The 23,807-nt window shown below is 41.8% G+C and overlaps 1 protein-coding gene across 1 annotated transcript in view; it reads left to right on the top strand.

Annotated features, from left to right (window-relative positions):
• Positions 1-23,457, top strand: part of LOC126335472 (serpin B4-like) — an 89,427-nt gene extending 65,970 nt beyond the window's left edge. Inside the window, exons 7-8 of the mRNA XM_049998789.1 lie at positions 9,545-9,680; positions 23,104-23,457. Of these exons, the coding sequence (XP_049854746.1) occupies positions 9,545-9,680; positions 23,104-23,255 (288 nt within the window). The 3' untranslated portion in view covers positions 23,256-23,457. The remainder of the gene's footprint in view (positions 1-9,544; positions 9,681-23,103) is intronic.
• Positions 23,458-23,807: the final 350 nt, after the last annotated feature.

Genomic DNA, 23,807 nt, shown 5'->3' with positions numbered 1-23,807 from the left:
AGTAGTGGCAGTAATCTGTAGATCTCTTTCTACAGGGAAATAGGACATGTCAAAGTGTTTGTAAGTTAAACCAATTTAAAATGATGTATGTATGTACACATACATTTACAGACTTCTGGTTAGAGACAGTCATCAGATTTACTCGTGGTATACACTAACTTTTTTTTACAAATAACTTACTAAATAATGTAATGCCACAATGTTCACTCATATCTCACTATCAGTCACTGCACACACTATGCACACATTGTTTCATAACACTTCACTCACTACATACACAGACACACATACACACACACTGGTGATCTCTGGGTCATTTTCTATGCCGCAACTACCCATTTGCAACCCTGAAAAACTGAGTCAGCATCCCTCTAAAGTGAGCGAGATGTTGAGCTCAGAAAGAGTAACAGTTGTTAGTATTGTGATATGCATAGCTTCAGGTACGGTTTTCTTGAAAAGGAAAAAGGAAGGAAAAAACATAGTGTGAAGGTGTTAGGTGGAGTATTGGATGTATTATATCATTATTATCATTTATTTGTATAACTTTTTTTTGCCAAATCCCTACTCTGTTTTATCTAAGTAATCCTTCAATGTATAAAATGTATTGCATGACAGATACTTTTTAGCTGTCTTTCTAAATAAGTGTATTTTTCAATTTATTTAATCTCTTTTGGTAATTTATTGTACTGTTTTATTCCTTGGTAGAAAATGCTGTTTTGAGTTTTATGTTTATTTATTGGTAAATGTAAGTTGAGTCCAGCTCTTGTTCCATAGTAGTGGACAGAACTGTTTGTACAGTAATTACCAATGTTACTTTTGATGTGTATCACTGAATGGTAAATGTATTCACATTGAGAAGTTAAAATCCCCAATGTTTTGAAGAGATATTTCCAATGAACACAACTACTAATTTTGGTTATTATTCTTATTGCTCGTTTGTGGAGTTCGAAAATTGTGTTCATATTTTTTGCATTTGTTCCCAAAAAGAATGCCATAGTTAAGAATTGAGTGTACATATGAATAGTATGTAGCAAAAGAGACTGCATGTAACACACTGATGGTAGGATTCTAAGGGCATAACATGCTGAAGACATTGTGCTTGCAAGTACCTCTGTGTGTTCACACCACTTCGTCTGAGAATCAATATTTATTCCTAGAAATTTTGCAATTGTTGCACAGTCTATAGAGGTGACAACTACATTTAATTTAACATTTTCATTTTCAGTCTTCAAACTGAAATTCATGGCCTTAGTTTTCTTGACGTTCAATGTCACTTTACTGCTTACTGACCAATAGTAAACTTCTTTTTGAGTTTCATTTGCTTTCTCTGCAAGGTGTCGTCTTGTTTTCTCAGTGACTATAATATTGCTTTGATCAGCGAAGAGAACACTAGAGGGAAAGTCATTGATGTATAACAGGAATAGTACTTGTACTAATATGCTACCTTGCACAACCCCTATATTAATGTATTTTGGTTCGGATAAGTGTTTTACTAAATATTTAGATCTATTTGAAGTATGTGTTATCTCTACTCTTTGTACCCTATCTGCTCGGTATGATCGAAAGCAATCATTAGCTTTCCATCTTATTCCTAATGCTTATAATTTATTTAGCGGAATCTTTTGGTCAACTGTATCAAAGGCCTTGGAAAATCCAAAAAATTTCCTGTGTCAAGAGCATCAAGTACAAGTTTTGTGAATTCTACTGTGACTTGTAGCAGGACTTTGAATTTCGCTGCACTACACTCTTTCCCTCAGATATAAATTGTACCGTCGCAGCTGTATGAGCGCTCGACGACAGCGAAAATATATAAGAAAATAAAGGTACTAAAATTGTAACTCGTTTTGTTTTCTACCCGCTTTTGTCTTGGAGAGCAGAAGCTTAACTTACTTATTAGCTAGTCTTGGTCGCATTAAGACGAAAAAACTCACTGATGTGCAGACGTATTGTGGAATGAAATTTGGAGGATGAAAGCAGCAACTTATAATGCATTGCATTTAATATCAAGACGGTTTTTGTATACATTAGTAATTCCTGGACAATGAAATTTATTGTAAGATTTTGGAGCACCTACGACTTTTCACGCAGAAATGAAGCAGGAGATTTTTGGAGAACAAGATCTGGATGCCACACACGAGAAGACATGTTAACATGGTAAAGGATAAACTCTTATCTACGCAATTTCCCCGTGTTAATCACATTTTGTTATTCTCTGTTCTCGTTCAAATAATATTTGTAGTGGAGATTGGTTTGACTTTGGCTCAGAAACGCCACAAGGACCACCCCAACAATAGTTTTTCCGAATAACTAAGTCCGATAACTTTCCTGTAATACGAAGTCTAACTTGCATTTCATTCTTTCCCTTTTTCACGGTCATTAACTATTTTAAAACCCCCTTTTTATTCACCATTTCTTCCCACATTTTCAATTTTTTCTTTTCTTCTCTTTTTCTTTTTTATTAACCACTACAGACTGACTCCATATTTTTTTCACTTTGGAAACCAAATCTGATTCACTTAAAAGATTGTATTTATTGAGGTAATTCAGTAATCTGTCTTTCATAATTGCATATATTATTTTTTGAGAATGGTGACAACAGGGAAAGGGCTGGTAATTTTCTATGTCTTCTGCATTACCTTTCTTAATAAAAGGTACAACTCTTGCGTGTTTTAACTGCCCTGGAAATGTCCTTGATGCGAAGGATTCATTTACTATGTTCGTTAAGCGGCCTTGTATAATCTCTATGCTTTGTTTCAGTACACACATTGGTACTTAATCTAAGAGTACTGACTTTTTATTTTTTAGTTTTTGAAGAGTTTTACTAACTTTCTCTCTGGTTGGAAGTAACATCATTGTTTTTAGTGCAACATTGTTTATAGGTGTTCTATTTGTTATGGGGAATTTTTGCTGTAATTTCTCTGCAATACTTGGAAAATGCTCGTTTACATAGTTTGCTAAGTGTTGTGGATAATTTATTTACCTTATCCCCCTCCGTTTGCAGTATGTTATTCTGCATTTGTTTGCCTACTCTGTTTCCTTTTTTATAACATCCCAGACTGCTTTGCTTTTATTCTCTGCATTATACGTGTCGAGTCACGTAAGACGTAACACCCCCATTATTCCGGGGGGCGATTACGCGTATCGACAAGCGGTGTTCGGTGAATCATAGCCGACTATGGGCACATACATCGGTACATGTACAATAATCACAACGTTTATACTGACCGAGATAATGCGGCAAGTACTTGTTTTTTAAATGGGACCCTATACTTTTTTCCCATCATTCGAACGCTCTGGAAAAGACGCGTATAGTGATGTAACACCTGTTGCTATTGTGGTTCAAACTTCGCTTAAAAGACGCTGGGAAATATTGTACGATTGTAGGTCGAGGCAGTCGGAAGCGGCTGCAGACTGTAAACACGCCTCGCGCGACCCGCTGGCCGAGTTGCCGCGCTCTATGCAGCATGCACGGCCTACGCTGCGTAGGTAAATCCTCATCCGCCCACTTTTAAGCAAAGTTTGAATCACAATAGCAACATGCGTTACATCACTATGCGCGTCTTTTCCAGAGCGTTCGAATGATGGTAAAAGAAGTTTAGCGTCCCATTTAAAAACATGTACTTACCTCATTATCTCGGTCAATATAAACGTTGGGATTATTGCGCATGTACTGAAACTTCCCCTTAGAAAACTTTATGAATTACTGTGCAGATAAACCCCTTACGTCATTTGATTTTTAAACAGCTGTGCAGAACTGAACGTACCCAGACATTTCGCTCTTTACCTGTTCTGATCAACACTAAACTGACACACAATATTTTAAGCGCAACACTGTCTGACTTTCAATAATAACTACAAAACAATGGCCCTGACTTACAACAAGCTATACCTTTCTCGAATCACTTACCTCACAAAAATTTTCGTTACTCGAACTACTGAAATACAGCGAGCGCCAATACTGCCAGCTAAATAAGAGATTCTGATTACTGAAGGCACTAACTACTGATAGGCATAGTTAGCAAATGAAAGATTTTGATAGAGAACAAACAACGTATGTACCTTAATAGTATTCAAAAGTCATAATATATATCAGTTCATGATATCCAGTATTACAAATTTACTGTCTCTGATGGACACACGTCCAGATCATACGCTCTCTGCCATCTCACTCCTCACATTCACCACTGCTGGCGGCTCACCTCCAACTGCGCAGCGCTACGCGCTGTTCACATCCAGCTGCCCAATACTACAATAGCAAAAATTGCAACAATGCCGACCAGCCTCAGACTGCACACAGCACAGTCAGTGATTTTCATACAGAGCGCTACATGGCGTTACCAACATAAAAGTCTGAACAGCCTACTTACAGTACCAACGTATGTGCCTCATAGTCCGCTATGATTCGCCGAAAACCGCATGCCGATACATGCAATCGCCCCCGGAATAAAGGGGGTGTTACGTCTTACGCGACTGACCCTGTATATTATTTTGTCATCAAATATCTTTTTTGTAACAATCAGCACCTTCCTATAGATCTTTTTGTATCTAAGATAGAAATTTAAGAACCTGGATCACTGCGACTCTTTTTCGTGGATCTGACATATCTGTTTAGCAGGACTACTTAATACCTGCTGTTTTCTATCTGTTTTTGTGAGATGTTAATACAGACACGCATACTTTCAGAAATGCCGTTTCAAAGTTCAATTGAAATAATGTGGAGAACTTAGAAAATTTCATACTCACATTGGTTTCCTTAGACACTTCAGCCCGGCTTTGTTTTGCTAGTTCTATTGAAAAATCTTTTATTTTGGTTTTTGATAGATGTCGTTTGTAAGCTTGTAGTTTAGGGAATGATTTGATGCCTCTGTGTACTGTTGATATTTGGTAGAGATGATCTGATAGTCTGAGATGTCTTACGGCTACATCACATTTTTCACTGCCCAGCTTTGTGGCCACAAGGTCAATTACTGATGCAGACATTGTAGTAACCCTTGTTGCACTATTGACCATTAGTGACATGCCAAAACTTTGAAGGATATTTATGAGGGTGCTGCTGGATTCATTTGTGATATTAGTGTTGATGTTCATGTCACCACACAGAATTATGTTGACCTTTGTACTTGAGACTTTATCTTGAAATTTTGTTAATTTATTGAAACCTTTGTCCACACTACCACTGGGACATCTATACACCCACAAAATGATAAATTTCTTTGTGGTCTCAAGCCCTGTTAATTCAATGGCTGATATTTCAAGTGTTTGTCTTCACTTACTGTACTGAGGTCGTGTCTTGATTTGAACTGTGTTCCTTTTCTGATAGAAATGCATGATCCTCCACCCATTGAAGAAGTTCTGCAGTAAGAGTTTGCCTTTTCATTCAGTGATAATACTACACGTTGGATTTCTGTGTCTCAAAACCAGTGCTCAGTAACACAAGCTACTGTGCAGTTCAAAGATTGGATCTCAACTTCTAATAGTTGTATTTTATTTTTTATTGATTGTATGTTTTGATGAAGGATTGATACGTCTGCAAAATGCCCCATGTTACTCTTCCCAGTGGTTTGTTTTTCTTTGTGACATTTGGCATATGTGATATTTGGAGTGTTAAAATCTGTCTGTGAGTGATTGTTACAGTATTTTTTAAACTGCTGGAGATACTCTTTAGGCCAGGGAACCTGTTGTCTGGATCTATCCTAAAAAAGACTTAATTTTCTTATGCATGACAACAGATATCTGACCATGTGTGGCCCGAGATCCACTTTCTATACTTTCTTGAATCTGCTGTACCAATCTTCCCTGCCCAGTCCTGTTTAGGTGTAGGCCATGTCTAGTGAAACCCCGTCTGTTGACAATACCGACAGGCACCAGAGAAACATTATGCCTTAACAGATGTCCTATCATCCTGTCCTTTCTCTTGCCAGTGTTTTCGAATTGTTCCTTCTTCGATGAATCTGCGGATAAACTCCTCAATAAATACCTTACCAGTCCACCTACTTTTTAACATTCTTCTACAGCACCACATCCCAAAGGATTCGATTACCTTCTGTTCTATTTTTCCCACAATCCATGTTTCATTAACTTACGATGCTGTACATTCTCAGAAATTTCTCCCTCAAATTAAGGCCTATGTTCGATAGTAGGGTAGATTTCTCTTGGCCAGAAATGCCCTTTTCGCCAGTCCCAGTCTACTTTTTATGTCCTCCTTGCTCCGTCCATCATAGATATTTTATCGCATAAGTAACATAATTCATCTACTTCGTGATCATCAATCCTGATAGTAAGTTTCTCGCTGTTCTCATTTCTGATATTTCTTATATACTACATCTTTCTTGGATTTACTCTCAATCCATTAAGTGTACTCATTAGACTGTGCATTGCATTCACCACATTCCGTAATTCTTTTTCACATTCACTGAGAACGGTAATTTCAAGAGCTAATCTTATCACTAATATCCCTACACATTGAATTTAAAACCATTCTTGAACCTTCAGTTAATTTCCGTCATTGCTTCTTCGATGTGTACATTGAACAGTGGAGAGCGAAAGATTACACAACTGTCTCACACCATTCTTAATCCGAGCACTTCGTTCTTCGTCGTCCAGCCTTATTTTCCCCTCTTCATTCTTGTGCATACTTGAATTTCGAACATCTTGCACTTTATGACATCGTCGAACGCTTTGTCCAGGTCGACAACATTGGTGTGCAACATTGGTTAGGTTTCAAATAGTGCAGTTCATGACATAATTTCATGGCTTGTAGAAAATAAACTAACGCTAAATCACAGTAAGGCACAGTTTTTACAGTTTATAAACACAGTTCAAAAAATCCCGACGTTTTAATTTCACAGAATGAGCCTTGTGTTCAGATAGATAGTAAACTGTCGCGAAAGACCACATTCATGATCTTGTTGGAAGAGGTAATGCTGCCATTCTAAAAGGATATTTTTGGCTCGGAAACGGGCGGTTCGGGCAATATGTGGTGTAAGTTCGCGAACCTCTTGTCACCCCCTCTTCACTAGTCTGGGTATTTTGACATTGGCCTTTCAACATATGTATTCTTTACTGTCGTTTCTTGTTAACAATGTCAGCGTATTCCCAAAATAATCAGCTTTCACTCTTTTAATATTCGTCAAAAATCCAACCTATATTTGGATCACAGTTCCTTAACTATTGTGTAGAAAGGTGTGCCGTATACTGCTGCATCCATTTTCAATAAGCTAACACAAGAATTCGAAAATCTTAGCAGTAATCTATACACTTTCAAATCGAAACTTAAGAGTTTCCTCACGGGTCACTCCTCCTAATCTGTTGAGGAGTTCCTTGAAAAATTAAGTTGGTTCTTATGTTATATTGTTGATAGCATTTACTTAAATTTATGGCTTGAGTTTTTTCCGGTTGATAAACATTTTCTTTTTATCAGTTATCACTCTTATGTATGGACACTTCCCAGGGCCTTGGAGATTTACTACCCAATTTGGTCCTAAGGAACTTGAAGTGTAAATAAATAAATAAATAAATTCAAAACTTATTTCAAAAGCTGTAATAAATGTCATTGACGCAAGGTGGATTTCAGTTTTTTTAGTTAACCTACATTAATACAGATCTGTTTCGGCTCACCTGTGCGATAAGAAGCAGCAATTATTATCATGTACAAGACGATAATCACTGGAAGAGTTCAAAGTAAAATTTTCCGTGCGGGGTAGCCGCTCGGTCTCAGGCGTCTTGTCACGGTCCGCGTGGCTCCCCCCGTCGGAGGTTCGAGCCCTCCCTCGGGCATGTGTGTGTATGTGTGTGTGTGTGTGTGTGTGTGTGTGTGTGTGTGTGTGTGTGTGTGTGTGTGTCGTCCTTAGTGGAAGTTAGTTTAAGTTAGATTAAATAGTGTGTAAGGTTAGGGACCGATGACCTCAGCAGTTTGGTCCCATAAGACCTTGCCACAAATTTCCAAAATTTCAAAGTAAAATTTCTGATTTTTTAACAAGTTTATTACTTGATACGAATCGTTTTATGTGTGGGCTGAAAGTAAATGCATATTACAGCAAAGCCAAGTGACTGGAGATGATATGTTCTTGAAGGCTGTTGTGTCTGCGTTGTTATTAAGTGTTAATTGGTAGACAAGGTGGACATAGTTGCTAAATTCAGGCGTGAACAAATTTAAGTTGCTTCTTACATTGACACAATTAAAATTTGTTTTCCATAATGTCACACGAACTGGATTTCCTTAACGTGTTGTTAGTGCTAGGGTATATCCAATAAACTGGAAAATGATCTAACGTTAAATTAACTAATATATAACTGAAGTATTAGACGGCATTTCAGTGATTATCAGATGTTTGTATGTTTTGCCCAAACTTATTTTGCTCATTGTCTCTATTACTGTTAGAGACAATTAAATATTTATTGTTATTAAGCTGAGCGGACTCTTGTAGTCGCGATGTTCATTTAAACAGGGTTTCCCATCAAAGGTACCTGCACATTACCTTAGTCTTGACACTCTCAATTATTCTAAAGCATTGCAAATGCTAAGAAATAGGCATAAATCTAATACTCTTTAACCTGTTACGTCATTTTTTTTTAAATTTACTGTATGTCTCAGTAACAACTTTCCTATTTTCATCCGATTTCTTTAGGCGTTACTTTAGCCACATTTTATTATAACTCTAATAATCAAATAATCTATTCTGTAAATTTTATTAATTTACTTTACATCTGAGTAACAACTTTCGTATTTATTATCTGATTCCTTTCGGGCAAGGAAATTACAGTGTTCAAGTACAAGATCACCAATACGTTCTCCCAAGATGTTATTACTCACTCGCTGAGAACACTCTACGTTATGTACCACTTAATCTTCCATAATTGCTTCAATTCAATTTCTTCTCGCAAACATATCTCTTCTTCCTTCTGATACACACATCATACTCTATATCTTCCCTTAAAATACCTTTTCTTTTTAAATACAGGAATCGATCCTCCCTTCCATATCCCTCACCATTTTTCCACGCTCACCTGTCTCCTTCTTCGATTAATGACACAATTATAAAAGTGGATTATGATTAAAGCCTACTGGACATAGTACGTAAACGTGGAGTTGAACAAAGTTAGACAGTGCACGGTATCAATAACTGAAAGCACACATGAGAATAAATGAAGCAAGTGTGTATTTTCGGCGGTATAGTGTTTTAGTATCACAGTAAGAAAAGACGGTTACTGTAGTTCCAACTACCGTCATCAACAATTTTTTTTTAACTCATCCAACTATGCACTTTCAACTACTTTTTTGTGTAGCCCTGCCAAAAAACTCTTAAACAGTCAGCTGGTTAAGAAAATCTACAACTGTTTTTGAATGGTGACGTTGAAAAGTAACTGTAGGTGGGTAGTTGGCGACCTTGATAAATAGCTGAAAGTGAGTAGTGCAAAGTACAGTCAAATTTGTGAACTGAAATTGTATGGAACTATTGTTTGCTATTATTGTCACAGATATATTAGGAAAATACTGTGAATATACAAGAAACTTTGCTTAAAACTTTTCGTTATTTCATTTCAGCTCGGCATGACTTCAATGTTCAGTGATGCCGCAAATTTTTCTGAAATCGCCAAAGAGAAACTTAAAGTGGACCAAGTACTGCACAAAGCTTTCATCGAGGTTAACGAAGAAGGTACAGAGGCTGCTGCTGCTACTGGTGAGTAATCTGGAAAAGGAAGGCAGGAAGATTAAGGTTTAACGAGTTCTTAGAGACGGTGCATGAGCTCGGATTAGTAACGGACGGGTAAGAAAATCGGCAGTGTCTTTCCATCCCGGTAGTGGGCTGCAGTGATTTAGAGAAACCGCGGAAAACTTTAAATCAGTAGAAGAATTGAAACGCCATCCTCCAGAATGCAAGTGCTAGCCACTGCAACACCTCGCTCACTTGAGTAATTTGCTGCCGAAGAAGACACGCGGCTACACGTGACGCTCTTGTTGCTGAATAACTATATTAATGTTTTCGGTTAGTATGAAATTGACTATACGTCAGTATTCTCTGACTCAGAAAAAAAGAACTTTAGAAAATCGAGAGCTGTAGCTACACTCCTGGAAATTGAAATAAGAACACCGTGAATTCATTGTCCCAGGAAGGGGAAACTTTATTGACACATTCCTGGGGTCAGATAAATCACATGATCACACTGACAGAACCACAGGCACATAGACACAGGCAACAGAGCATGCACAATGTCGGCACTAGTACAGTGTATATCCACCTTTCGCAGCAATGCAGGCTGCTATTCTCCCATGGAGACGATCGTAGAGATGCTGGATGTAGTCCTGTGGAACGGCTTGCCATGCCATTTCCACCTGGCGCCTCTGTTAGACCAACGTTCGTGCTGGACGTGCAAACCGCGTGAGACGACGCTTCATCCAGTCCCAAACATGCTCAATGGGGGACAGATCCGGAGATCTTGCTGGCCAGGGTAGTTGACTTACACCTTCTAGAGCACGTTGGGTGGCACGGGTTACATGCGGACGTGCATTGTCCTGTTGGAACAGCAAGTTCTCTTGCCGGTCTAGGAATGGTAGAACGATGGGTTCGATGACGGTTTGGATGTACCGTGCACTATTCAGTGTCCCCTCGACGATCACCAGAGGTGTACGGCCAGTGTAGGAGATCGCTCCCCACACCATGATGCCGGATGTTGGCCCTGTGTGCCTCGGTCGTATGCAGTCCTGATTGTGGCGCTCACCTGCACGGCGCCAAACACGCATACGACCATCATTGGCACCAAGGCAGAAGCGACTCTCATCGCTGAAGACGACACGTCTCCATTCGTCCCTCCATTCACGCCTGTCGCGACACCACTGGAGGCGGGCTGCACGATGTTGGGGTGTGAGCGGAAGACGGCCTAACGGTGTGCGGGACCGTAGCCCAGCTTCATGGAGACGGTTGCGAATGGTCCTCGCCGATACCCCAGGAGCAACAGTGTCCCTAATTTGCTGGGAAGTGGCGGTGAGGTCCCCTACGGCACTGCGTAGGATCCTACGGTCTTGGCTTGCGTCCGTGCGTCGCTGCGGTCCGGTCCCAGGTCGACGGGCACGTGCACCTTATGCCGACCACTGGCGACAACATCGATGTACTGTGGAGACCTCACGCCCCACGTGTTGAGCAATTCGGCGGTACGTCCACCCGGCCTCCCGCATGCCCACTATACGCCCTCGCTCAAAGTCCGTCAACTGCACATACAGTTCACATCCACGCTGTCGCGGCATGCTATCAGTGTTAAAGACTGCGATGGAGCTCCGTATGCCACGGCAAACTGGCTGACACTGACGGCGGCGGTGCACAAATGCTGCGTAGCTAGCGCCATTCGACGGCCAACACCGCGGTTCCTGGTGTGTCCGCTGTGCCGTGCGTGTGATCATTGCTTGTACAGCCCTCTCGCAGTGTCCGGAGCAAGTATGGTGGGTCTGACACACCGGTGTCAATGTGTTCTTTTTTCCATTTCCAGGAGTGTATTTATAGGTAGCTCAGATTCTTTTTATTAAAACCCGTCTGGGAGTACTGCTGCGACATCTTTCTTATAAAACATTTGAAGTGAAAAAATAATAAGTCAGTATTTCGGCTGTGTTGCAGCGATCCCCTCAGAGGTCCCAGTTGGAAGGTTTCTGCAGCTCTGCCAAAATGTCGATTAATGTTAGTATTTTAAGTATTTTTTTAAGACGTCCCAAAAGGATTTTAACGTGACTGACACAGGTCGCGGTAGCCAACATATTTTTATAATTGTGGTTTTATTCGTATTTTGCTGAGATAAGCACTGCCCAACATACTCATCCTAGAAGCATGTTTAGTAGTAACACACAGATCATACATTTCAGTGGGCATGTTGATAATATTGATAGAGTGAAATCTACACTCTGCAGTGCAGTGTACTCTGATATGAAACTTCCTGGTAGATTTCAACTATGTGCTGGACCGAGACTCGTGGCAAAGTGCTGTGCCGAGTGAGCTATCCAAGCACGAATCGCGACGTACCCTCAGAGCTGTACTTCCGCCAGTACCTTATCTCTTACCTTCCCAACCCCACAGAAGTTCTCCTGCGAAACTTTCTGGACCAGGACTTCTGTAAGAAGGAGATGATGTACACGCGGAAGTAAAGCTGTGAGACTATGTGTGTCATGTTTGGGTAGCTATGTCGCCGGCACAGTAGCTCAGCGTTTTCGGTCACAGGACTGGATGCACCGAAAAAAAAAAACAAAAAAAACTTAGTGAAGGAATTAACGATGAACTTATGAACTTGAACGGGTGTCATGCGACGCCTGCCTCGACAAAAAAAAAAAAAAAGTCTGTGGAGCGCGAGTTCAAATTATGGTCTGGCACTGACATATAGTTTTAATCAGACAAAAAGTTTAAAGTTGATACTTGTCCGAATGGACAAGGTGCAGGAATCACGACGAATGTGTCGAAGGAAATCTAATGACTAGTTACAAAAAATGGAAGAGATGTTATAGTTATTACTAGAAACCATTCAACAATAAATGAATAAATTACTTTCCACTTTATACAGTTAATTATGCCACAATAATGTACAGTGAAATGATTGATGGGTGGTTGAAAGCGCGGAGAATAGTACTGAGATAACTGGGAGGAATCTGGAAATTATTCTGCAGAATCGTTGTAGCCTAACAAGGTCACTACGCCGATCCTTGAGATGAAAGATATCGAAGATAGAATGAAACATTCTGAGGTTGACAGAAGAATTAATACGTGTTAGCAGGTGATGTCAGTTCACGGTAACTTGTTGATCACTTTGTTTGATGGCTCACAGTTATTAAACATAAGACTTTTCACAAATTTTAAAAATACAGGTAACGCGAAGATAGAAGGTACAAGCTCCAAGCCGGCCTCTGTAGGCCGACGCCGGCACGGCAGCTCAGCGTGTTCGGTCAGAGAGCTGGTTGGTCTCTGTAATAAAAAAAAAAAAAAAATAAAAAAAACTGAGTGGAAGGATCAACAAACAAACTTGAATGGGTGTCATGTGATGCCCTCAACGACCAAACACAATGATCAACAAGGAATGAAATGCGCAAAAAAAGGCGGTTCTATGCGCTTCAGTCCACCGGAACCGCACTGCTGCTACGGTCACAGGTTCGAATCCTGCCGCGGGCATGGATGTATGTGATGTCTGTAGGTTAGTTAGGTTTGAGTAGTTCTGCGTCTAGGGGCCTGATGACCTTAGATGTTAAGTGCCGTAGTGTTTAGAGCCATTTGAACCATTTTACAAGCTACAAGAGAAAGATTAAAGACTGTCAGCTAGAATAACGTTCAGGTAAATAGACAGGAAAGTTAAATGTGTCTTCGTGAAAGAGTGGACAAGATTTCCGCTTTTAGCCGTTGCTATCCCACTGGGTTGTAGGTAAAATGAAGAAATAAAATTTCAGAATAGTTCTAAAACTGCACAAGGAATGCAGATTCTAATACTGAGGTTCTCAGGCTACAAAGCGCTAGTGGCGCAACACAAGTAAGTTTTACAACAGCAGTGTGAGAACGGCTAGCCCATTTGTTGCTGTGTTTGGTGAAATGTCAATTGTAGACAACAATAATGAAGACAGAGTGAAGGGGAAACAACCACCTGATGAGCATTTGAACAATGACAGGCGCAGCACAAGATATTAGCTAATTCGATACTGCAGTGCCTGTGATATTTTAGAAATAGTATGCAATGTTCCTTCAGACATGCGAGCATGTCCGGAGGAACATGCATTGCTCAGCTAAAGCCATTGTGAAATATATGAAATTTACTTTTAGTTACGAATATTGACAATATGTCGTATTTATCCGCCTACACCGACCAAGCGACTTTCAATAAAATGTCTCAAAGTACAGGAATACACAAAAGGTAAGAGCGAGTACAGGTTGAAGACACAAGGTTAAAGACATACGGAAGTTTGATTCTGGTCGTGAAACCTAATGGTACAGTCAGTGCCGGCGGTTGTGGCCGAGCGGTTCTAGGCGCTTCAGTCTGGAACCGCTCGACCGCTACGGTCGCATGTTCAAATCCTGCCTCGGGCATGGATGTGTGTGATCTCCTCAGGTTAGTTGGGTTTAAGTAGTTCTAAGTTCTAGGGGACTGATGACCTCAGATGTCAAGTCCCATAGTGCTCAGAGCCATTTGAATTTAGTACAGTCAGCCATCGGTAGTGGAGTGGCGCGGACTTACTGTTTACGTCCTCTTCGTGGTGTCGCGTGTGTGCGCAGTCGTCTTCTGCTTCGATCCCACTTATTCAGAGTCCATCACAGCTGACGTAAATGGTGCCCGCCCCCCCCCCCCCCCTCTCTCTCTCTCTCTCACACACACACACACACACACACACACACACACACACACACACACACATACACAACGATAAGATCAGCTTTCAACCCAATCACGCATGGTCTCGAGCTTTTGAAGTTGAACGCTTCATATGTGACGACTTTAAAATCACAGGATATAATCGGTATCCACCTCCTTTTTACGAGCAGTGTCATCTACCTCAAGTTAGTAGGTGGGGAGGGGTGTAACAGAATTGTGCGCTCAAATGCGAACAATCTTAAATTCAAACATGGCCATCTTGGAGTTTAGCTTCCACAAGCTAGGAGTTTTCAAATTCCCCTTCGAAGTACCGGATGTCGTCATCGCGACTTTCCAATCTTAGAGCAAAGTGGTCAGCCATGTGGCCAAAACATGGAACACTTTTACAACATACCTGCTCATCAACATGGTATTGCAGATTAAAACTGGCTTGAGTAAACACGTGGCTTCCTAACTCGTCATCCTCGGCTGTATGGCGATTAGTATGTATGATGGACAGCCACGTACAAGCTCCGTTTACGGCCAAGATGGACACGTCAGGTCGGCATGTTTACAATGGCGACTTGCTCAAATCCCGACAGGCGAAACTGTGACTCCTCCTAGGTTCAAAAAGTGACACTAAGCACTATGGAACTTAACATCTGAGCTCATCAGCCCCCTAGACATAGAACTACTTAAACCTAACTAAGCTTACAACATGATACACGTCCATGCCCGACGCAGGATTCGAACCTGCGACCGTAGCGGCAGCGCGGTTCCGGCTACTCCTCCTAGGATCACGACCCGCTCTCACAATTATGCAGTGGTTGCTCGGCCGGCATCACCATACAAAGTTAACCTACTTGTCAGACGCTCCCGACAGGATGAACATAGTGGAGTTGGAAATAATGAACTCATTTACTATCAAGGCGCCCGCTTCAGAAGACAGTGTTCGACCTTGTGGGAAGGTGCGGATGAGAAGATGGGCATTGACGCATGGGCGGTGCTGACTGCAGTTTTTCTTTCCGACAGCAAGGCAATCAAAGAGATCCAGCCCTATTCGGATACTGAAACATGAGTCGGCAAACAGCGTTCCTAACGAAGGCACAGGAAACGGAGGCGAGTTCCGTGGTGATGACGGCAACACAGAGCGGCACAGCCTGTAGTCCGTATTGGTGACAGCTTCAGCCCGTCCGTTCCCTCTGTAATGTAGGATCTCATGGAGATATCCACCACAGATTATCAACATGTAATAACTGTGGAGTCTGCACCAAGAGCCGCAGCTGAGATGTCCCATCAGCAGTCGACGGTGTGTCTTGGCATCTGGGCGGACGATTGTGAAGAAAACGCATTGCACGCCGTGTCGGACACCACGCAAGGGATTTCACTCAATCAGCGTCGATCCCTTGACACTGTTTGTGACCGCGTAGAATCACCATGATATAATGCGGCCACACACTCCATCGGTGTTGATTTCTTAACATTGCCGTGACCACGGAGAGTCACTCTGATATAATGCACCCACACAATCAGTGTTGATCTCTTGACACTGTCAGTGACCGCGACGTGTCACCCTGACGTAACGCGCTCACACCACTTACTTTGATGCTAATGGCCAACTTGGGTGCGATGGACAGACTTCATACTTATCGTGTTGCGACTATTAACATCAATACTATATGGGCACTCACTAAATATTCTTTACTTCAGCTACACGTGGAAGGCTGTTGCCATCGGCATAGCCTTTTCCCAGGGAAAAAAAGGAGAAATGATCGTGTGCCATTGTTACCTTTCAGCTAAGCAGGCGGACTTTCTTCAGGAAGTACACGTCGACGACTTCTCAGGCATGTACGGCTATGACACATACGCCACGCACATCTCTCCCACAGGTAGCGAGATCTAAATAATTCTGCAGGAAGTAATAGTGGCGGGTGGCATTCAGTCTGTCCCGAATGCTTGAGGAATGGCATTCACAGCGCTGGGTGTTAGGCTTATCAAAGTCTACGTACCTTGTCGTGTGGACAGACGTCCCTAACGTTCACGTTTCTTTGCGGAAGAAGTCACGCCGCCCTTCCAAGGCCACCACGACCATTTAACATTTGGGGGTGGCTTGAGTTGTGTCCTGGCATTCAAAGATCAGCTCCCTCGACACAATCGATGACCGCAAGTCGGGACTCTAATCTGGGACCTGCATATGGTGAACACTACGACGATCCTCTGGTTGTTGGTTCAGATGGTTCAAATGGCTCTGACTACTATGGGACTTAACATATGAGGCCATCAGTCCCCTAGAACTTAGAACTACTTAAACCTAACTAACCTAAGGACATCACACACATCCATGCCCGAGGCAGTAGCTGTCGCGCGGTTCCAGACTGAAGCACCTAGAACCGCAGCGGCCGGCCTGGTTGTTGGACACCGCGAAATTGCCCCTACGACTAACGTTGATAAGCTTTGGTCGAGACCATTCAACCTGACACAGACGTACGCTTGGTTTCTGCTACAAGGTACTGCGGGACTGCAATACTAAGGCTTAGATCGTCGTCCACATGCGACGCCACCTAGAGTCGGCGGTAGTCCGATCGGGGACGCAGGACAGGACAACAAGTGAGCGCCCAGCTACCATCTATTTATTTTATGAACGTAAATGACGCCGAAGCGGCCCGAAGAGCTCCGATACACTGAATCAACACGAGGGGCGGTCGTTGCATCTCCTCTTACCCTCATAACAAGACATAGCCATTGCATTCCACGACTATTGTTTTGCTAAGTTCAGACTCCTGATCCAATGGCGTTAGCAGACGTTTGATGGTTGTCCATCTTCGCAACTGCGAATACACTTCATGTTAACTAATTACGTCATCTAGGATTAAGATACCGCAAGGGCAACATCGTAGCAGTGGGGCATAAGCGAGTAAAGAACTTTACTGGCATCAAATGCTGACTTAGAACAGAAGACGCAACTGTCAACGTAAACTATGAACACAGCAGCGTATGGAAGTAAACCGCCATCTTTGGGGAGAATGGGGAAGAGAAAAATGGATGCAGTTCAGATAAGGTGCTGCAGAGGAATGTTAAAAATTAAATAGGCAGGTGAAATACAAATTGAAACCTTACTGTAAGGAATAGATGAGGAAAGATCTGTTAAAAGACTGTCGAGTAGCGAAATCTTTTGCATGATGCTCAAAACTGAACCTTAAGGGAAAACTATTTTTTCTACTCTTCGAAGATGTTTTAGATTAAGATTTAGCCGGCCGTTGTCGCCAAGCGGTTCTAGGCGCTTCAGTCTGGAACCGCGAGACCGCTACGGTCGCAGATTTTAATCCTGCCTCGAGCTTGGATGTGTGTGATGTCCTTAGGTTAGTTAGGTTTAAGTAGTTCTAAGTTCTAGGGGACTGATGACTTCAGAAGTTAAGTCCCATAGTGCTCAGAGCCATTAAGATTTATTTACCTTCTGATTTGTTTTTATACTGTTGTGTGCATGAATAACTGTGCATATTTAGAAATTTAGGTAATCCACTCTATTGCACATATTGTTTTAAAGACATCCTTTAATATGTTATTCATTCTTTTTTAAAGTTTGGGACAAAGTAGCACGAAGAGTCGCACGTCGTGTTTTAAGGCAACCAGATTAGTTTACTTGTCTCTAGTGATAGAGGTTATATATTACAGGGTTGAGAAAGACAATTACACCTTATCGAGTGACTTTCGGACAGACGGGTGATATGTAATATGTACAAGAACCAAGAGGGAACAATAAGAGTAGAATACCAAGAACCGAGTACATGGATTTAAAAGGGTGTAAGACAGGGGTATAATCTTTCACTCCTGCTATTCAATTTACACGTCAAAGAAGCAATGCCGGAAATAAAAGAAAGGTTCAAAAGTGGGGTTAAAATTAAAGGTGAAAGGATATCAGTGATAAGATTTGCTGATGGCAGTAAAAGAGAAGAAGGATTACGGGACTTGCTGAAGGGAATGAACGTTCTAAAGAGTACAGAGTACAGAGAGTAAATCGAAGAAAGACGAAGGTAATGAGAAGCAGCAGAAATAAGAACAGAGAGAAACTTACCAGAAATGTGGATGATGAAGTAGCTGAAGCTTAGGAATTCTGCTACCTAGGTAGAAAAATAACCAAGGATGGATGGACCAAGGAGGACATAAGAAACAAACTAGCACTGGCAAAAAGGGCATTTCTGGCCAAGATAAGACTTCTAGTAGCAAAGATAGGTCTCAATTTGAGGAAGAAATTTCTGGGAATGTGTGTTTGGAGCAGATCATTGAATGGCAGTGAGACAAGAATGTGGGAAAACGGGAACAGAACAGAAACATTGGAGTTGTGGTGCACAGAAGGATTTGAAAATTAGGTTGCCTGGTGAGGTAAGGAAAGAAGAGTTTCTCAACAGCATCGGTGACATAATAAGAACAGGATGATAGGGCATTCGTTAAGACAACAGGGAATAACTTCCATGGTACAAGAGAGAGCTGTAGAGGGTAAAACCTGTAGGGGAAGACAGAGATTGGGATACATCCAGCAAATGAGATTGAGGACGTACGCTGCAAGTTCTACTCTGAGATGAAAAGGCTGGCATAGGAGCCGAATTCCTGGCGGGCCACATCAAATCAGTCAGAAGATTGATCACTCAAAATTCTGGTGAAGTCTGCGACCTGTCAGCGTTTGTTGCATCGAGGAAACAGCCGTGGCCACTGCTCGTTATAAATTATGCGTGCTTTTGGAAGTCAGACCTGGAAAAGTTGAATAAGAATCTCTCATCGTTCTTTCCACCAACCTGTTGTCTTCTGAAGTTGTGTCCCCAGCGCAGATGACAGCTCGTCAGTTGTGGCATCTTCTTCGCAGAGGGCCTATACGCTGTCAATTCAAACCTGCGATTGTGCTTTTTGCGGGATGCCACTTGCCCAGGTTAGTTTCTGTATCTGTAGTACTGACAATCTTGGTAGGTGACACTTATAATTAATGTATCCAGTGTGGTTGTTATTCAAATATTCACACAAAACTCGACATAGCTTTCTTAATTGTATGGTAAATATTCCGTCCAACTTCCATATATGATGCACATGGCGGGCTCTCCAGTACGCAGTATTACACATTCAAACTTAGTTACGCCCGATATAAAGTACAACATGTCTAGCTCTAAAGAACACCCGAAAAACCGTGACTATTACTTATTCACATCTACACTACTGGCCATTAAAATTGCTACACCACGAAGATGACGTGCTACAGACGCCAAATTTAACCAACTGGAAGAAGGTGATGTGAAATGCAAATGATTAGCTTTTCAGAGCATTCACACAAGGTTGGCCCCATTGGCGACACCTACAACGTACTAACATGAGGAAAGTTTCCAACAAATTTCTCATACACAAACAGCAGTTGACGGGCGTTGCCTGGGGAAACGTTGTCGTGATGCCTCGTGTAAGGAGCCTATCGCGATTGCGGTTTATCGCAATGCGACATTGCTGCTCGCAATGTTCGAGATCCAATGACTGTTAGCAGAATATGGAATCGGTGGGTTCAGGAGGGTAATACGGAACGCCGTGCTAGATCCCAACGGCCTCGTATGACTAGCAGTCGAGATGACAGGCATCTTATCCGCATGGCTGTAACGGATCGTGCAGCCACAACTCAATCCTTGAGTCAACAGATGGGGACGTTTGCAACACAACAACCATGTGCACGAACAGTTCGACGACGTTTGCAGCAGCATGGACTGTCAGCTCGGAGACAATGGCTGCGGTTACCCTTGACAGGAGCGCGTGCGGTGATGTACAGCATCATGATGGTCGCATCAGTGTTTGGCGACATCGCGGTGAACGCACATTAGAAGCGTGTATTCGTCATCGCCATACTGACGTATCACCCGGCTTGATGGTATGGGGGCCATTGGTTACACATCTCGGTCACCTCTTGTTCACATTGACGGCACTTTGAATAGTGGACGTTACATTTCAGATGTGTCACGACCAGTGGCTCTACCCTTCATTTTATCCCTGCGAAACCCTACATTTCAGCAGGATAATGCACGACAGCATGTTGCAGGTCCTGTACGGGCCTTTCTGGATACAGATAATGTTAGAATGCTGCCCTGGCCAGCACATTCTCCTGATCTCTCACCAATTGAAAACGTCTTGTCAATAGTGGCCGAGTAACTGGCTTGTCCCAATACGCCAGTCACTATTCTTGATGAACTGTGGTATGGTGTTGAAGCTGCATGGGCAGCTGTACCTGTAGAGGCCATCCAAGCTATCCAAGCTCTGTTTGACTCAATGCCCAGGCGTATCATGGCCGTTATTACGGCCAGAGGTGGTTGTTCTGGGTTCCGAATTCTCAGGATCTATGCACCCAAATTGCGCGAAAATGTAATCACATGTCAGTTCTAGTATAATATATTTGTCCAGTGAATACCCGTTTATCATCTGCATTTCTTCTTGGTGTAGCAATTTTAATGGCCAGTAGTGTAAGTAGCCCAAGGTACTGAGATACGTGCCCGACCCTCCAGAACGTCCGAGACAGTGACTACTAGTGCAGCCTAAGTACTTCTCACAGGCCCGCTAAAGCGACCCGAAAGTGTCGGAAGCACTTCGGTTGCAATATCGTTACTCTTATGTTTCTCAGACAAAGACGATAGACTCGTAGGGCAACCATGAAAGATTGTCGTACTAAAAGCTGGGTTAAATACAGTGAAAAGTATATAAATAATTTATAAGAACAGTTTGGCGTTTTGGAGCTTTGCACCCGAACCTGCCGACCAATTAGAACCAGAATTGGTGGATTCTTCCACGGGACTGGTACATAATCCACCATCTGTAGCTTGTACCCCACTCCACTTTTGTACCATACGTTGCTTCATGTGCATCAAGCTGCATCAAGGTGAGCGTCTAGCAAAATAAAATACTGGAGGCCACAGTCAGGAATATAACAACGTGCCTGAGGACATTCGGCGACCAATTTTGGAACTGTGGCGTCACATGTTAAGAGTTTCCGCTGTGAATAGATGTGGGCGAAGTACACGAGAAGTGGCTAACTACCGAGCAAGGTGGCACAGTGGCTTGCACACTGGACTATATCACGATATAAGTGTGTATTTGTTATTTATATAATTATATATTTTATGTCTTTGGTTGGGGTGGCTTTAGATATTGTGGGCTAGCATGAGACTTTTAATTAACTTATACCGCGATAAAACTCGTACGCACATCGGCTGCCCCGAAGTACGCACGATATAGTATTTTTTAAAACAACGCGCGACTCACCGCCTTTAATAAATAGTTTGCGTGAGCGCTGCTATTTAGGAAAGAAAATATGCGCATTCTTACGCAAACTGTAATTATTAATATGGGTCTCAGGTGTTACTGGTTATTTATGTACCAAATTACACAAAGATTAACTGAGATATTGCATAATGTAACGATTTTTTTAAAATATTTGTTTTCCATTATTTGCAAGGCAAAACTGGAGAGAATCTCGTCTGCCGTCAGGCGGCCAAAATGAAACATACTGAACTCACTCAGTATTCTAAATATTAATAAACAAAATCTATTTTGACTCTTTTTAACTTTGAAATTAATGAAGGACCAAAATTGAGAAGTCTCTCGCATTTACATTTAATATTATGATCTGTTATTTTAATGAAATAATGGCCGACTAAATGTTGCTAGGGGAGATGAGCTCCCTGTGCTGCGAAGTTCTGTAAAAACTTTGTTAATTATAGTTAATGGTTGCGATCATTAGAGATGACAACTAAGTCAATAATACACACTTTTTAATGACAATTTCTATTATATTTTTCAAAATATAGATACAACTTACGTTAATTATCAGACAGCACTACAATGGGGGCCTACCGCTAGACGAAACAAAACAGGAGAGCTCGTTCAATCAAAGCATTGTCTCTGTACTTCATGACCTATGTGGCACAGAGATTATACCAAAAAAACTGTTAATTACATCGATATTTGTGCTTTGATAATAATAACTTACGTTCTTTACTATTTGTTATGCATCGCGCAAACGTACACTGTCTTGAAATAATTTATAATTGACACGTCTCATAACAAAAACTTCCTTTCCCTTTCTCCAAATGTCCATTTATGTGACGTACCGTTAAAACTCGCATTCGGGAGGACGACGGTTCAGTCCCGCGTCCGGCCAACCTGATTTAGGTTTTCCGTGATTTCCCTAAATCGCTCCAGGCAAATGCCGGGGTGGTTCCTTTGAAAGGGCGTGGCTGGCGTCCTTCCCCGTCCTTCTCTAATCCGATGAGACCGATGACCACGCTGTCTTGTCTCCTCCCCCAAACAACCCAACCGCAAGCAGCTCACTGCACACTCGCTGTAGCCACTGTTGTTAGAGAACAAGCTGGTGGTGGCAGAGCTACGTCTTCTACAGTGTTTCATTCGAATTTCCTGTGATCACAGTCAGTAACTGTTCTCTCTTGGAGCAAATCCCGAGGTCATTAATTTCAATGGAGGACGTCATGGCACTAACATTCATGATCACCTACCAAAACGTCGCTTGAGCTTGCTCAACCCCTTCAATACCGTACGCTGCAACTTGCATACCAGCAATCACAATTCCTTAAATGTACAATAGCATGATTAAAACACTTAGATGTAAGGTAGCAATATCATCTCTCCACTAACGGTTAAAACGCAGTCATAATTGCAAATAAAGTACTACGTTAATTGCGGAACACGGAAGAAAATGAAGAATGAGTGTAAATAAATTGCAATCATCTTCTGCATTGCGCGTAATGTCATAAAATTTATCTGTTGCAGCTGTTATCATTGGGGCAGTCACAACTTCCCTACAACCCACACCACCACCACCAATCATCTTCAAGGCGAACCATCCATTCCTATTCTACATACTGGATCAAAAGACGAAGGTGGTGCTCTTCGCGGGACGTGTCTCCGATCCTTCACTTTAAGAAGGCTCCTATGGTTCAGCAAAAAGAGTTTGTGTACTGATGTCACCTCAGTCATCTCCGCTTCAACGATATGCCATGACAATCGTACTTATAAATACGATGTATTAAATTATCAGAAATTTATATAATCTTAAATTTTATCCTAGAAATTTTTTATTTAATATTTTCTGGATCCTCTGAATAAAGTGACATGGATGATATACGTGCGAGTAATACTATTAAAGCTTTTCATTAGAATTAGAAAACTACAACTCAGTGACAACCTTTACTAAAAAAATTTACTCAATGTCTCCAGTACCTCACAGTTTAGATCTACTGTTATAGCGTTAGACAATTACCTCTTGCAAGGTAACGTATCACACGCTCTTGTGGGTATTAATCGCAGTCACATTGGAACGTCCCCTTAGAAAAATTATACACGACTGGTCTATATGGAACGTCCCCTTAGAACAATTTATACACGACTGTGTTTAAACTGACACACAATATTTTTTGCGCAACGCAATCTGACTTTCAAAAATCTCTACAAAAAAATGGCCCTGACTAACATTA

This window comes from Schistocerca gregaria, chromosome 2 (assembly GCF_023897955.1).
Source record: "Schistocerca gregaria isolate iqSchGreg1 chromosome 2, iqSchGreg1.2, whole genome shotgun sequence".
Taxonomy (NCBI): Eukaryota; Metazoa; Arthropoda; class Insecta; order Orthoptera; family Acrididae; genus Schistocerca; species Schistocerca gregaria.
This window is presented reverse-complemented; position numbering and strand designations above follow the sequence as displayed.